Raw genomic sequence first — 13,298 nt, 5'->3', positions numbered from 1 at the left:
AACCCAAAACCACCTATTTTTGTCTTTCCCTTTCTCCTCCTCGGGAGGTTTCCAGCCATCAAATGCTTCCCGGGAGCCCTTCAAAGGGAAAGCGGCCGCCCCATCCCATCCACTTGCTAAACCAGTCTGAGCAGTGCCGGGCGGGCAGGCGGGAGAGGCCCCGGCACTCCGACAGGGACAGGGACAAGGAACCGTCCTCAGGGACCTCGGGTGACCCCAGAGCCAGGGCACCGCCACCCCACTGCCCACCCCGGCGGCACGGGGATGCCACCAGCCAGCAGGACCCCCCGGCAGGCTGCAGAACCCCCCCAGTCACTGCTCATCCAGCAGGGAAGCAGTTTGGGGATTGTTAAATTCTTCTCCCAGCCACGGAAAAGGGCAGGCAGGTGATGGGGAAAGCGCCCCGAGGAGCTGGGGAGGCCCCCAGTAACCCCAGTCCCCAATGGGGGAGCACTGGGAGGCATCACAACCCCCAGCAGGAAGATCGAGCAGCTCCTCCAGGCGTTCCTGGGAGAGGAGGAGGGAGGTGAGGAAGCAGAAGGGTCTGAGGCTGAGGTGAGTTTCCAGGACAAACGGCAGGGTTGGAGGAAGGGGGTGCTATCGGCCTTTGCTCCTCTCAAAACCCAGCCCTGGACCTTTGCCAAGCCTGGAAAACAACCGGGAGGACTTTCTGGGCTCCCACTGCACAGGGACACCCTCCAGCGCCCAGCAAGGAAAGAGCCAAGCCAAGCACAGCCCCAGGCACTGGAGAATTCCCAGGGGATGTGGAGCTGGATGTCCCCAGTGTGCCACAGGGTCTGGCAGCCACTGAGGGGCTTTGCTGAAGCTCAGGGACCCCTGTCCCCAGAAAAGGGGTGGCACAGCCCTCCCTGGGGGTCACCTTGGCCTTGGTACAAGCAGGAGGACAGTCCTGGGATCACAGGGATGGGGCAGGTCCAAGGTGAGAGCCAGGGGGGTCCATGGCCACAGGGAGGAGCTGGAGGCCCCAGGCTGAGCTTAAATGGGCCCAGGGATGTGGGTGGGGGTCTCAAGTGGGGGCTGCTCAGAGCAATTAAAAGTCCTCAGGGCCTCACCCAGGAGAGGGAGCTAGCACAGCCTGGACCTCCCGGACCAGTGATTCCGACTCCTGGGATGATGATTCCAGCCCCTGGGGAGAGGTTGGCACCTGCTGCCTGTGCAGCAGGACCTCGGCATCTCCAGCTGCAGGGTGATGCCCACACACCGATGCCCCTTTGTCACGGGTACTTGACACAGGACCCTGTGTGACCCCCAAACCTCTGCAGCTCCTCCTGAGATCTGGGGGCTGTCCCCTCTATTCCCACTGCCCAACCTGGCCTGTGCCAACAGTCCCTGCTGAGGGAAAGGGGGATGCTGAGCTCCAGCTCTGCAAAAGGTGTCCCAAAGGCAGGAAAAAAGGGGTGGAATTGGAGCCAGACAGAGCACGGGGGTCCCACAAAAGGGGGTGGTTTGAGGCATCTGACATCTCCCGCTGGGACAGAGTGTGGGGATGGAGAGGGAATGGCCAACAGCTCCTCCACGGGGGCCATCACCCCCTGCCCCTGTCCTTGCCACGGCTCCCAGATTTTGCCCACGGGCACTGGGAGGGGCAGGGCACCGGGAGCACACGAGGGGCAACGGGCAGGAGGCTGAAGAGCCTGAGGCAGCTGCTGGCTGAAGTCCAGGTGAGGAGTCAAGGAGCCTCCAGGTGAGGAGTCAAGGAGCTTCCAGGCGAGGGCAAACCCAGGAATAAAAACAACCGAGGACAGGAGAGAAGGGGCAGCAGTCCCGAATCCACTGTTCGCCGTCCCGTGCCGGTGGGGCTCCTGCCGCGGGCACGGCTCGGCCCTGGCGCTCCCGCAGTCCCTGCCCCGCCCCGCAGGAGCGCCGGGGATGGATGGATGGATGGAGGCAGGGAGGGAGGCGCTCCCGGCTCCCGGCGCGGCCCAGCCCAGCCCGGCGGGCACCGCTCACATCATGACGTGCCGCCGGCGGTGCAGGGCCAGGTGGTCGGAGCGGGAGAAGCTGCGGTCGCAGTCCGAGCAGCGGAAGGGTTTGATGCCCGTGTGCTTGCGGAAGTGCCGGGTGAGCTCGTCCGAGCGGGCGAACTTCCAGGTGCAGCCTTCCCACGTGCATTTGTAGGGCTTCTCGCCTGTGCCGGGGAGCACCGAGGGGTCAGCGCTGCCACGGCGGCCCCCACGCGCCCAGGGAAATTCCCTAAGAACGGGAATCCCCCGGCTCCTCCTCCAGCCCTCGCCCAGCGCGGGCCGCTGGCGCCACCGGGTGCCCGAGCGCGGCCAGCGGGGCGCAGCAGCGCGGCCCGGCGGCGTTTGGGGTGCGAGGGGCGACTGCAGCACCCCCGGAACCTGCCCCAGCCGCCCCCCCGGGGGTCCCAGCCCCGCACACGGACCCCGGGGCGCTGGGGGTGGGGAGGAGGAGGGGGAGCCCCAGCAGGGCCGCCCCACAACCCGACTTGGGGATGGGCGGCCGGAGGGTGCCCCCGAGCATGGCTTTGGCTACCAGCACCCCCAAAATGGCGAGCACAGAGCCCAAGTGCTCCGAAGTACCGCTCTGAACCCTGACAGAGGGTGACAGCACCCCCAAAGAGCACCCTGTCCCCCCGAAAGGCACCTCCCAAGAGCCCCCCATTCCCCCAGAGGAAACTCCCTGGCCCTGACACACGGTGCCAGCACCCTGCGCTCCCCAGGGACCCCTAGTTTCTGATACACGGTGCCAGCACCCCCAATGACACCCCTGAAGGTGCCACAGGTACGTGCAGGAGAGCTCCAGGGGTGTGAGGCAGTCCCGGGGGTGACAAGGAGCTGCTTTGGGCAGGGGGTCCCCTGCACCAGGTACCCCAAGCGTGCCCCGGGACGCAGCGCGGGGTGCGGTGGATTTGGGGGTCCCGGTTGTCCCCCGGTTGTGTCGCGGTGCCGCGGGTGGGGCCGGGCCCTTTAAGAAGCTCCACCCCCAGCCGAGCCCAGGTGGAGCCGCAAGGCCCCTCAAAAGGTGACAGAATTCCCAAATCCTCCGAAAGTTTGATTTTTCATTTCTGTAACGAGTATTTGTATCTTTTCTTGATAAGTTTTCTCTCTGGAATAGGACATCTTTCATGCAAAATCCCCAAGAAGCTTCAACTGAAGAATTTAGAGTTTTTCTTTAGTATTCCTCTGAGTCCTGCATCTGGGTTGTTCATGAGGATGTTGAAGAGAACTGGGATGAGGCTGGAGCCATGTGAAACCCCACTAATGACAGGTGCCAGGCTGATGTCACCCCAGTCCCTGTCACACTCTGTGCCTGACCCATGAGCCAGTTGCTCGCCCATCCCATGATGTGTTTATCCAGCTGTGGCCTGGACAGTTTGTCCAGAAGGATCCTGGGAGAGACAGCATCAAAGGCTTTGCTGAAGTCCAAAAAGATTCCGTTTCCTGGTTTCCCTTGATCAGCTGTAGAGGGAAATCGGGCTGGACAAGCAGGACTCTCCCCTCACGGAGCTGTGCTGGCTGTGACCAATGACTGTGTTGTCCTCCTGATGTTTTTCAATACTTCCCAGAACGTTTTCCATGATTTTAGTGGCCACTGAAGCGAGACTGACAGGCCTGTGAGTTCCAGGGTCCTCTTTCTTGCCCTTCTGGAAAAATCAGGACAAATTTCACCAGTTTCCAGCCAGCTGGGATCTCTCAGATTCCCAAGACCTCACAAAATTATTAAGAGAGGCTTTATGATGGCATCAGCAGCTCTTGGAGGATTCTCGGATGAATCCCACCAGGTCCCATAGGGGTTTGCAGGGATCCAGCTGGAGCAGCAGAGCCCACACAAGTTCAGGGAGCTGACCATCGCTGCAGTCCTGCTCATCCAGCTCAGGGCACTGGGACCCCCTTGGTCCATGCTCTGCGTTGAAGGTGGAGGCACAGAATGCCCTGAAGAGCTCTGCCTTGTCCCTGTCCCCTTTGGGAGGTGACATCCTCATCCTGAACGGGTCAATCCATGGTATTTCTACACTGCCTCTTGCCATTAATAGATCTGAGCAAACACTGCCCACCCGGCAGCTTCCCAGCCCCTCTGCCCCAGGCCTGCAGCTCGGGTGGGGTGGCTGGGGCCAAGTGCAGGTCCCACTTCACCTGTGGCCAACCAGACTCTCCCTCAGGCCGTGGTGGTCAGGGACCACCTCAGGCTGGGGACAAGCTCTGCCCATGGCACATCCTGGCTGAGGAAAAGCTCCTTCCCAAGCAGCTGAGAGTTGTTTTCAGGGGCCACAGGCCCCTGAAGTGCTCCCACAGACCGTCCTCACACCAGTTCCCCCATGCCCACACAGCCAGGGCAAAAGCACCGGCTCAGAGGGAGTCTGGGAAGCTCCTCCTCCCAACCAGCCCCTGCAGGGACTGCCCTGAGCATGGGGATGGTCATTGTCCCCATCACCCTTCCCACCATCCGACAGCTCCGAGCATCCAACCCCAAATCCTGACACCCTCCCAGCAACCAGGAGGGTTGCCTGGGGTGGGAGATGGAAGAAACACTCCACAAAAACCATTATTAAAAAGCAAAGCGTGTGGCCACAGCCGCTGGTTTAACTTAGAAACACTTCAAGTGGCCCAGAGTCTTCCAAAAAACCCGAGAGCTGCTGGCCCTCATCCCCCCCCCCACCCTGTCCCACCCCCTCGTAGAATTCCATAAAATAAAAGTTCCATGTTCCACAAAGTTTCCCTTTTTGTGGTGGTGATGGTCTTGTTTGTGGGTCACTGTTGGGTTGGGTTTACCCCGCTTCTTGATTCCTCCTTTCCTCCTGGCTCTCCGTACCCCCAGCACTTCCCATGAATCCCAGCATGTGCTGAGGGGCACACAGAGAGGTGACGTCCCTTCTCCCGCTGCGACAGTATGGGGATGGAGAGGGAATGGCTAACAGCTCCTCCACGGGGGCCATCACCCCCTGCCCCTGTCCTTGCCACGGCTCCCAGATTTTGCCCACGGGCACTGGGAGGGGCAGGGCACCGGGAGCACACGAGGGGCAACGGGCAGGAGGCTGAAGAGCCTGAGGCAGCTGCTGGCTGAAGTCCAGGTGAGGAGTCAAGGAGCCTCCAGGTGAGGAATCAAGGAGCCTCCAGGCGAGGGCAAACCCAGGAATAAAAACAACCGGGGACAGGAGAGAAGGGGCAGTAGTCCCGAATCCATTGTTCGCCGTCCCGTGCCGGCGGGGCTCCTGCCGCGGGCACGGCTCGGCCCTGGCGCTCCCGCAGTCCCTGCCCCGCCCCGCAGGAGCGCCGGGGATGGATGGATGGAGGCAGGGAGGCAGGGAGGGAGGCGCTCCCGGCTCCCGGCGCGGCCCAGCCCAGCCCGGCGGGCACCGCTCACATCATGACGTGCCGCCGGCGGTGCAGGGCCAGGTGGTCGGAGCGGGAGAAGCTGCGGTCGCAGTCCGAGCAGCGGAAGGGTTTGATGCCCGTGTGCTTGCGGAAGTGCCGGGTGAGCTCGTCCGAGCGGGCGAACTTCCAGGTGCAGCCTTCCCACGTGCATTTGTAGGGCTTCTCGCCTGTGCCGGGGAGCACCGAGGGGTCAGCGCTGCAACAACGAGCCCCCACACCCCGCCCAGAAATTCCAAAAGGGGAATCCCCCAGCTCCTCCACCCAGCAGTCCCAAAGGGCCGCCCCTCTGCCCAGGGACACAGCACCATCGCTCCCCCAGCCCACGGGGCACCCAGGGACACCAATGCCACCCCTACCTGTGTGTATCCTCCGGTGGGCTTTGAGGTGGGAGCTTTTGGTGTAGACCTTATTGCAGCCCTCGAAGTCGCACTGGTGGATGCGCCGCTTCTTCAGGTCCGGGGAATCGGCTCTGGGCCCCCGTGCCGCCGGCCTGCCGGGAGCAGGGAGAGCTGGAGTCATGACCCTGGAGCCCACGGAGCCCCTGGGGGGCTCAGGGGATAAAGGGTGGGGAGGCACAGGCAGGAGGGGACTCACTCTCTCTGCAGGTCCTGGAAAGGCGCTGGGCCGCTCTCGGAGGTGCTGTCCTCGCTGTCACTGTTCATGTCCATGGGGTACACGGAGCTGGGGTCCATTTTCACTGGAGGGGTCCGGGAAAGGAAAGCTTTGGGGCACAAAGAGGGAAGGGATGAGCACAGCACAGAGACGTCCCCCGAAACACCCAGTGCACATCAGGGGTTCAGCCTTCCCCCTGCTCCTGCAGCGCTCTGAGCGCTGCCTGTTCTTCCAGAGAATCCAATCCAACTGGGCAGATGGAGAACCTCCAAAGGGAGGAAACAACTTGGGGGGCATCACTTTTGGCTGCCTGCTCCTGCCCAGAGCAGAGCAGATGCAGGCCCCCCACCCTGGATAAGGTGGGAAGCTGGGAATGTCCTGGGAAAGGGGATTGTGGGGGGCACAGGGAGCAGCTGAGCTGAAACCAGAGCTGCTGGCAGCAGGCAGCCAGTGGGAAGGGCAGGGCAGGCTGCCAGCAGCAGGATGGGTGGAGGACAGGCAGTGCCATGCCCTGCGTGTCCCTGCCCTCCCCATGTCCCCTGGGGGGCACAGGCTGGGGGCTGAGGGGCTTTGTATGAAAGTGGCATGCGGTGGTGGCAGGGACACTCCACAGTGAGAAATGAGATTCCCTTCAAGGCAGGACAGATATCCCCCCACTCCCCAGATTGCAGGGTTCCCCCCCGGTGCCCTTACCAGACCCAGCGTTCTTGCCATCCCCCCCGATGAGGGGCACGGTAATGGCGGTGACGCCGTCCGTGGGCACGGTGGTGTAGACGACGGGGAGCGACTGCACCACCACGGGGATGGTCTGCAGGTTGCCCATCTTGCTGGGCAGGTTGACGGAGGGGATGGTGTGGATGACATGGAGGATCTGCTGCCCGCTGCTGCCCTGCGTGGAGGCCAGGATGGAGCCGGGTGAGAGGACAGCCGGGATGGCCGAGGTGGAGCTGAGGCCGGAGGGCGGGACGGACACGGTGGTGGGAGCGGGAAGCGGGGGAGCCACCAGCATGGGGGAAGACTGGACCGAGGTGGGGGGTGGAGGCGGCGGGGCCGAGGCCGGAGCCACCTTAGATTTGTTGAGGGAGAGATCGACGGGCTCAGCCTGGGGCTGGCTGCAGTCGCTGGCCAGCAGCTCCTCGGGGGGCTCCGTCTTGATGTCAGCCAGCAGCACCGGAGGGTCGAGGGGGCCCTCAGCCAGCAGCGCCGACGAGCTCATGGCGAGCGTCGCCTTCCCCTGGCCCTGCAAGAGACCCGCAGTCCGTGAGGAGCCAGGGAAACTGAGGCACGGGGCGGGGGCGAAGAGGTTTTTTTAACGGGCTCTCACTAACCAACCGACCGGGGCGGTGCCTCGGGGCAGCTCCGGCGGGGCGTGGGGCCACCCGGGGGTCGCCGGGCCGGGCATGGCGGGGCCCGCCCGTGCCCTGAGGCGGGGCCGGGCCCGCCCGTCCCTCACGGACCCGCCCGGCCCCTCACGGCGGCCGCGGCGCGCGCCGAGGGCGGGAACCGCCGGCCCCGCCCCCCCGCCCGCGCTCGCCTTTGTGCCGGCCTGGCCCCGCCCCCCGCGGGCGGGGCGTGGCGGGGGCGTGTCCCGCGCGCGGGGCGGTGGCGGCCCCGCCCCGCTCCTTCCCCCCGCGCCTTAAAGGGGCCGCGCCCCCCCCCCCCCCCGGCCCGCGCCCCCCCTCCCGGGGTCACTCACGCACTGACCCGCGGGGCTCCCACGCGCGTCCGCCGGGCTCGCAGCTACCCCCGCCGCCCGCAGCACCATCTCCCGGGCCGCGCCGGCCGAGGTGCGAAGGGCCCCCTCGGCTCCACCTGGGATCGGCCGCGGGTGGAGCTTCTTAAAGGGCCCGGCCCGGTCCTCGCGGGAGGCACCGGGCACGGCCCCACCCGCGGCACCCCCAGCGCTGCGCACACGCGGGACCGCGACACAACCGGGGGACAACCGGGACCCCCGCCTCCACCGCACCCCGCGCTGCGTCCCGGGGCACGCATGGGGGTGCCCGGCACGGGGGACCCCCTGCCCAAAGCAGCTCCTCGTCACCCCCCCCGCGCTGCCCCGCGGCCCCCCGACCCTGCCCCGGGCCTCCCGCACGTACCTGCCCACGCAGGGACCGTCCCCGCCCGCGGAGCCCCCACGCACCGGCCTCGCGCGGCGGCCCCGCCCCGCCACACCCAGCGCCGCGCCCCGCGCACACGGCCCGGCCCCGCCCGGGGGGGGCGGCGGCTACAGCTCACCCCCGGCACGGAACCGAGCCCCCGGCACGGAACCGAGCCCCCGGCACGGGCACAGGACCCCCCCGGCACCGGCACGGAGCCGCGAATTCACCGTCCCCAAAAAGCCGGACCCCCCCCAAAGCACCTCCACACTCAAGGCAGGGACCCCCCGCGAATCTCCCCCCCACACACACACAGCCAGGGACCCCCCCAAGCACACGCACAGAGCCACGGAACCCCCGAACACGGCCCCCCACGTATTACCCAGACACAGCCGAGAGCCCCCCTAAACGCGCCCCAAAAAGAGCCAGAGACATCCCTCCCCAGAACCCACCTGTTCACCTGGGGACCCCCCAACACACAGAGCCGCGGACCCCCTCCAAACACGCGCTTCACCCCAAAACAGAGACAGAGACCCCCCACCCCCAGTAGCCACATATTCAGCTGGGGACCCCCCCCAAACACACACACGCAGCCAGGGATCCCCCCAAACACTCCCATAATCAGCCAAGGACCCCCAAAACACCCCCGTCACATACTCACAAGCTACCAGCACCTCCAAAACACCCCCAGCCTCAGGCAGGGACCCCCATAGAACCCCTCCCCCCAAATCCAGGGACCCCCAAAGCATCCCCCCAACAAGGAGAGACGCCCCTCCAACACCCCACGCTCAGCCAGGGACCCCCCCAACACATCCCCAGGTACCCAAAACACCCCGTCCAGCCAGAGCCCCCCCCAAAAACACACCAGAAGACACCCCCAGACAGACACACAACTGCCCCCCGCACCTGGGCACCTCAACATGTCCCCCCAGACCCCCCAGGACCAGCCCCCCACACCCGGGGGGTCCCCACAAACAGACTCATTGAGGGGGGGGGACAAAGGGGCACCCCGTCCTCCCCTGAGGGACCCTGCTCAACCCAAATTTGGGGGTCCCTTGCACCCCAAAGCCCCGCGGGGGTGGGGGGTGCGGGATGGGGCAGTGGAGTGGGCGGGGAGGGGCTCGTTACCCCCCAAATTCCACCATTGCTGACCCCACCCCCTTCATGGGTGAACTGAATTCCTCCGTCCTCAGCCTGGCGCACCCCGAACCCAGCCAGGCGTGGGGATTAGGGGCTCGGGGGGGGGCCCCTTCAAACCCACATATCTGGGGGTGCTGTAACCCCCCCCTCAAATACTTTATGTCCCCAACCCCCCGGGAATAATTAATGCCCCCCCTTTTTAGCCCTAAACAGCTTAAGGAGGGATTTCGGGTGACCTTGGGCAAGGGGGGGGGAGCGTGGGAAAACGCCTTCCACAACCCCCTCCCCCCCGCTTTGTCCCCTACGTGTCCCCACCGCCCACCCCCCCCCCCCCCCCGGGTCCCCCACCCGTGGGCGTGGGGGGGTCACACCCCGCCGTCGCCGCCACACCCCCCCGTGGAATTTCCTCCGCGCTCCACCCTCCGCCAGCGGCCGCTCGGGACACGGCGGGGGGGGGCACGGAGGGAATACAGAGGGGGGGGATCCCCTCTCGGGGTGGGGGGGGCTCGAGCCCAAGCAGGGTCTGGCCCTTTAAGAGCAAAGGGCGTGGGAGGGGGAGGGAAGGGCGGGGCCGCCGCCCGGTGTGACCTCCCAGCCGCGGGGGGGCGCCCTGCCCGGAAGCGCGCGCGGCGCATGGAGGGGGGACACCCCACGCGCGACCCCCGCGTGAGGGGGCGAGGGGGGAGGGGAGGCCTGAGGGGGCCGCGGGGGGGGGGGCGGGACCCTCCCCCTCCTTTTCCCTCCCCTCCCCTCCCCCCCCGCCGGACCCCGCGCTACCACCCTCCCCCCCGCCCCCTCAGCCCCCACGCGGGCCCCCCCCGCGCCCCCGGTCCCACGCACCGTCCCCCGCGCCTCCTCCGAGCGCATCCCCGGCCGCCGCCGCCGCCGCTGCCCCCGGGGCGGTGCCGGGTGGGGCGGGGTGGGGCCCCCACGGGCGGGGAGGGGCCGCGTGGGGCGGAGCTCCCCTCCCCCACCCTCTTTTTTTTGGGGTGGGGGTGCCCCGCCCTTTGAGGTGACATCATCGGCAGCCAATGCGCGGCTCCCCTCGCATCCGGCGTTGCCATGGGAACGCGCAGGATTTGGGGGAGGGGAGGTGAACCCCAACTTGTTCCCACCACCCCCCCACGGAGGGCACCCCAAAATCGGGGTGGGGGGTGCTGCTGGAGGGCTCAGACCTGGGGAACTCGTGGCAGTGATGGGGGGAGCAGAGACCCCCCCCCCGTTTGGGGTCCTGTGTCCCCCTGCTCCCATGGGGGGGGGGAGAATCCCCCTGCACCCCCATCCACAGGGACTTGGAGCATCCCCAAATCCGAGCACCCACGGCTGTCCTGGGGGGCACTGCCTGAACCCCCCACCCAGTCTCTGCCTCCCGAGCCCCCCCACCACACAGGTAAGGCCCCCAAATACGTGGGGTGCCCCCTTTGTACCCCCAGTGGGGTCCCCTGGGGTGTCGGGGTCCTGGCAGGGTTGGGGGAGCCCCTCCAAGGGGCTGCAGCCACCGGGTGGTCTGGGGGTCCCCTGGTCCCTTCCTGGGGGGGTTGGGGGGTCTCAGGGAGCCCCTGGCTGGGGTGGAGCTGCCAGTGGGAATCCACCCCCCTGCTCACCCCCCGCTCTCTGGACCCCACTGGTTTTCCAGCTTCTTGTCCCAAGGAGACCTGGCTGCTCCCAGCACTGTGTCCCCAACCTTGAGGTCTCCCCAGGTCCTCACCCTGCTCCGAGTTTGCCAGGGGCAGGCCCAGGCTGGGTTAATCACCCCATAACCCCCCAAAATGCAGGACACCCCCCCCCCCCAGCCCTGACCCAGCTCATCCCCAGGGATGGGATATCCTGGGGGTGGGGACTCACAACCAGGTGTCCCCTACTCACGATGTCCCTGCCAGGGGTGACTCAAGCCGGTCACGGCCACCAAGGTGGTGACCTTGGCTGAGGAGGAGAAGCTGCAGCTGCTCCAGGCACACACAGAGCTCACCCAGGGGTGAGGAGGGCACCCCCTTGACCCCCTACTTCTGCCAAGCCACCATGCCTCAACCAGGACCAAACCGACCCTTTTTTGGCAAAAACCCCTTCCCCTCCTCAGGAAACACCCCGGGAGACAGCAGGATGAGCTCAGGTAGGGACCAACCTCCCCTGGGGAGCTTTTGGGGGATGAGTGGGCCCCGCACCCAAAGGGGCCCCCACCCCAATGTCACCGAGCTGAAGGACCAGCTGCAGGCCCCGGTGACCTCCCCAAAAACACAGAAGAAAAGGGAGAGCAGGGCAGGGGGTCCCCCAAGGTCCCCTCTCCACTCTCCCTGGCAGCTGCTCATCCCCCAGGATGGATTTGGGCAGGAGGGGTTGGACCCTGGGCAGGGAATGGTGCGGATGCTCCTCATGAGGTGCCCACAACTCAGCGGCGACAGTTCAGGGTGACTTTGGAGAATCCATGACCCCCTGGATGCATTGGAGGAACTGGTTCCAGCTGGAGAGCAGCGTGTGGTCACCACAGCCCTGGGTCCACCCCCCCCAGCAGCTCCTGGGGACAATTCTGTGCCACTAAGGAGGGAAAACAAGTGGGAGCATCCCCAGGGAGACCCTACAGAGCTCATCCTGGGGGAAACAGCCTGGAGCTGACCCCAGCGGAGCCATCCATGCTCCAACACAAGAAAGAAATGGTCAAAAAACCTGGAATTAGCTCCAAGACGACCCCAGGGAGCACAGCCTGCCCCAGGGAACTCATCCCAGACCCCACAGCAGCTCCGAGGGGAAAGGAACAGGGCCAAGGGGGGATTTATTCAGGATCTCAGTGACACATGGCATCGAGTTTCTCCTCATTCCAAGGTCAAGTGCTGAAGGAAAAGGCCAGATCACAGCCACCTCGTCCAGGTTTGGGATGATGTTTGTGTGAGAAACATCTGGAGCAGACATCAATTTATTTTTTGTTTTCTGATGGCAAGAGCTGCCAGAGAAAGTGGAGAGAGTCTTCCAGAAGGTGGAATGAGGGTGCTGAGCCTGATCTCCCAAACCTCCCTGCTTGGAATGGAAGGAGCCAGTGCAGTCACCAACCCCAGGCTCCCAAAAATGCCTGGGATGTGCTTTGGGAAGGGAGAAAGGACACAGCACAGTGCTATGGGAGCAGGCAGGGCAGGTGGCCTGACACAGCCCCCGTGTTTGTCACAGGCTGTCACTCAATGAGCACCTTGGCCACAGCAAAAGGACAAGGCTGATTCCCGAAGAGCCCCCAAATCCGTGCACTTCGGGAAAAGGGATTTGAAGCAGGAGAACGGCAGAACTTCACCCCAACCCCCCCACCGGGTCACTGCCCTGGGAGGCTCCGGCCAGGCCGGGATTTGGCTCCTGGCAGCTCCACCCCGCTCGTCCCTCCCAGCCCCTCGTCACCTGCCCCCCACCCCACGTTCCCTTTTGACATCATCCCACTTCCACTGCAGTTTGATCCCTAAGGAAACCCACTGGCACCTCGGCGTCACCATGGCAATGAGGCAGCGTTCCCACTGTCCTTCCTCCCCGCGCCTCCGGCGGGAACAGCTCCCAGCAGAAGGGGCCTCAGTCTCCTGGAATTGCGACCAGGAGCCCTCTCCTGCTCTCCTGAAGCCTTTCCCTGTGGGAGGGGATATTCCCAAGGCTTCAACAGCCGGATCACCCTCTTGCTCCGAGGGCAGGGTTGAGTGTGGGAAGCTGTGACATTCCCAGCAGGGTCTGCCCTGATCCCAGCCTGATCCCAACCATGGGGCAGCTCCACGGGGGAACCGAGGTTGTGTCGGGGCTCGTTCCACGATTCCCACTCCAGGTATTCCACACCTGCATCCCAGCGAGCACAAACTCCGCCACGTGCCCAGCCCATTCACAGCTCTCCAGAGGCTCCTGGTGGGAACAGCTCCTCTCCCACGGGGATGATTCCCATTGGAACTCCCCCAGGCCGAGGCACGGCAGCTGCCGGGTGGGCGGTGCGAGACGCGGGTGTTGAATTCCAGGAGGATGGAGCAGGGCTGGGAGCTTTTGTGCAGAGCCCCCTGGTTCTCCAGCCCTTTTAGCTTCCCGTTCTCACTCCCTGGACTCGCCCCGGTGGATTTCTCCCCTCCCCGTGGGTGTGTGGGCA

General features: G+C 65.4%; 1 protein-coding gene across 5 annotated transcripts; it reads right to left on the bottom strand.

The window, feature by feature from the left end:
- Window positions 1-4,525: 4,525 nt before the first annotated feature.
- On the bottom strand, window positions 4,526-10,087 carry KLF8 (Kruppel like factor 8). 5 transcript variants are annotated; one of them, XM_032124209.1, is made up of 6 exons: window positions 7,666-7,957; window positions 7,036-7,209; window positions 6,663-6,858; window positions 5,952-6,078; window positions 5,714-5,847; window positions 4,526-5,524 (listed from the first exon to the last, which is right to left on the bottom strand). In XM_032124209.1, the coding sequence occupies exons 1-6, from the start codon at window positions 7,732-7,734 to the stop codon at window positions 5,343-5,345; spliced, it is 882 nt and encodes a 293-aa protein (XP_031980100.1). In that variant the 5' UTR covers window positions 7,735-7,957; the 3' UTR covers window positions 4,526-5,342. The 5 variants fall into 5 exon arrangements, with proteins under 5 accessions (XP_031980100.1, XP_031980097.1, XP_031980098.1 ...); XM_032124206.1 differs by lacking the exon at window positions 7,666-7,957 and adding an exon at window positions 10,046-10,087 and having other exon boundaries at window positions 6,663-7,209; XM_032124207.1 differs by lacking the exon at window positions 7,666-7,957 and adding an exon at window positions 8,066-8,129 and having other exon boundaries at window positions 6,663-7,209.
- Window positions 10,088-13,298: the final 3,211 nt, after the last annotated feature.

This window comes from Corvus moneduloides, chromosome 14 (assembly GCF_009650955.1).
Source record: "Corvus moneduloides isolate bCorMon1 chromosome 14, bCorMon1.pri, whole genome shotgun sequence".
NCBI classification, from domain to species: domain Eukaryota; kingdom Metazoa; phylum Chordata; class Aves; order Passeriformes; family Corvidae; genus Corvus; species Corvus moneduloides.
Note: the sequence above shows the minus strand (reverse complement) of the source record. Positions and strands in the feature narration are given on the sequence as shown.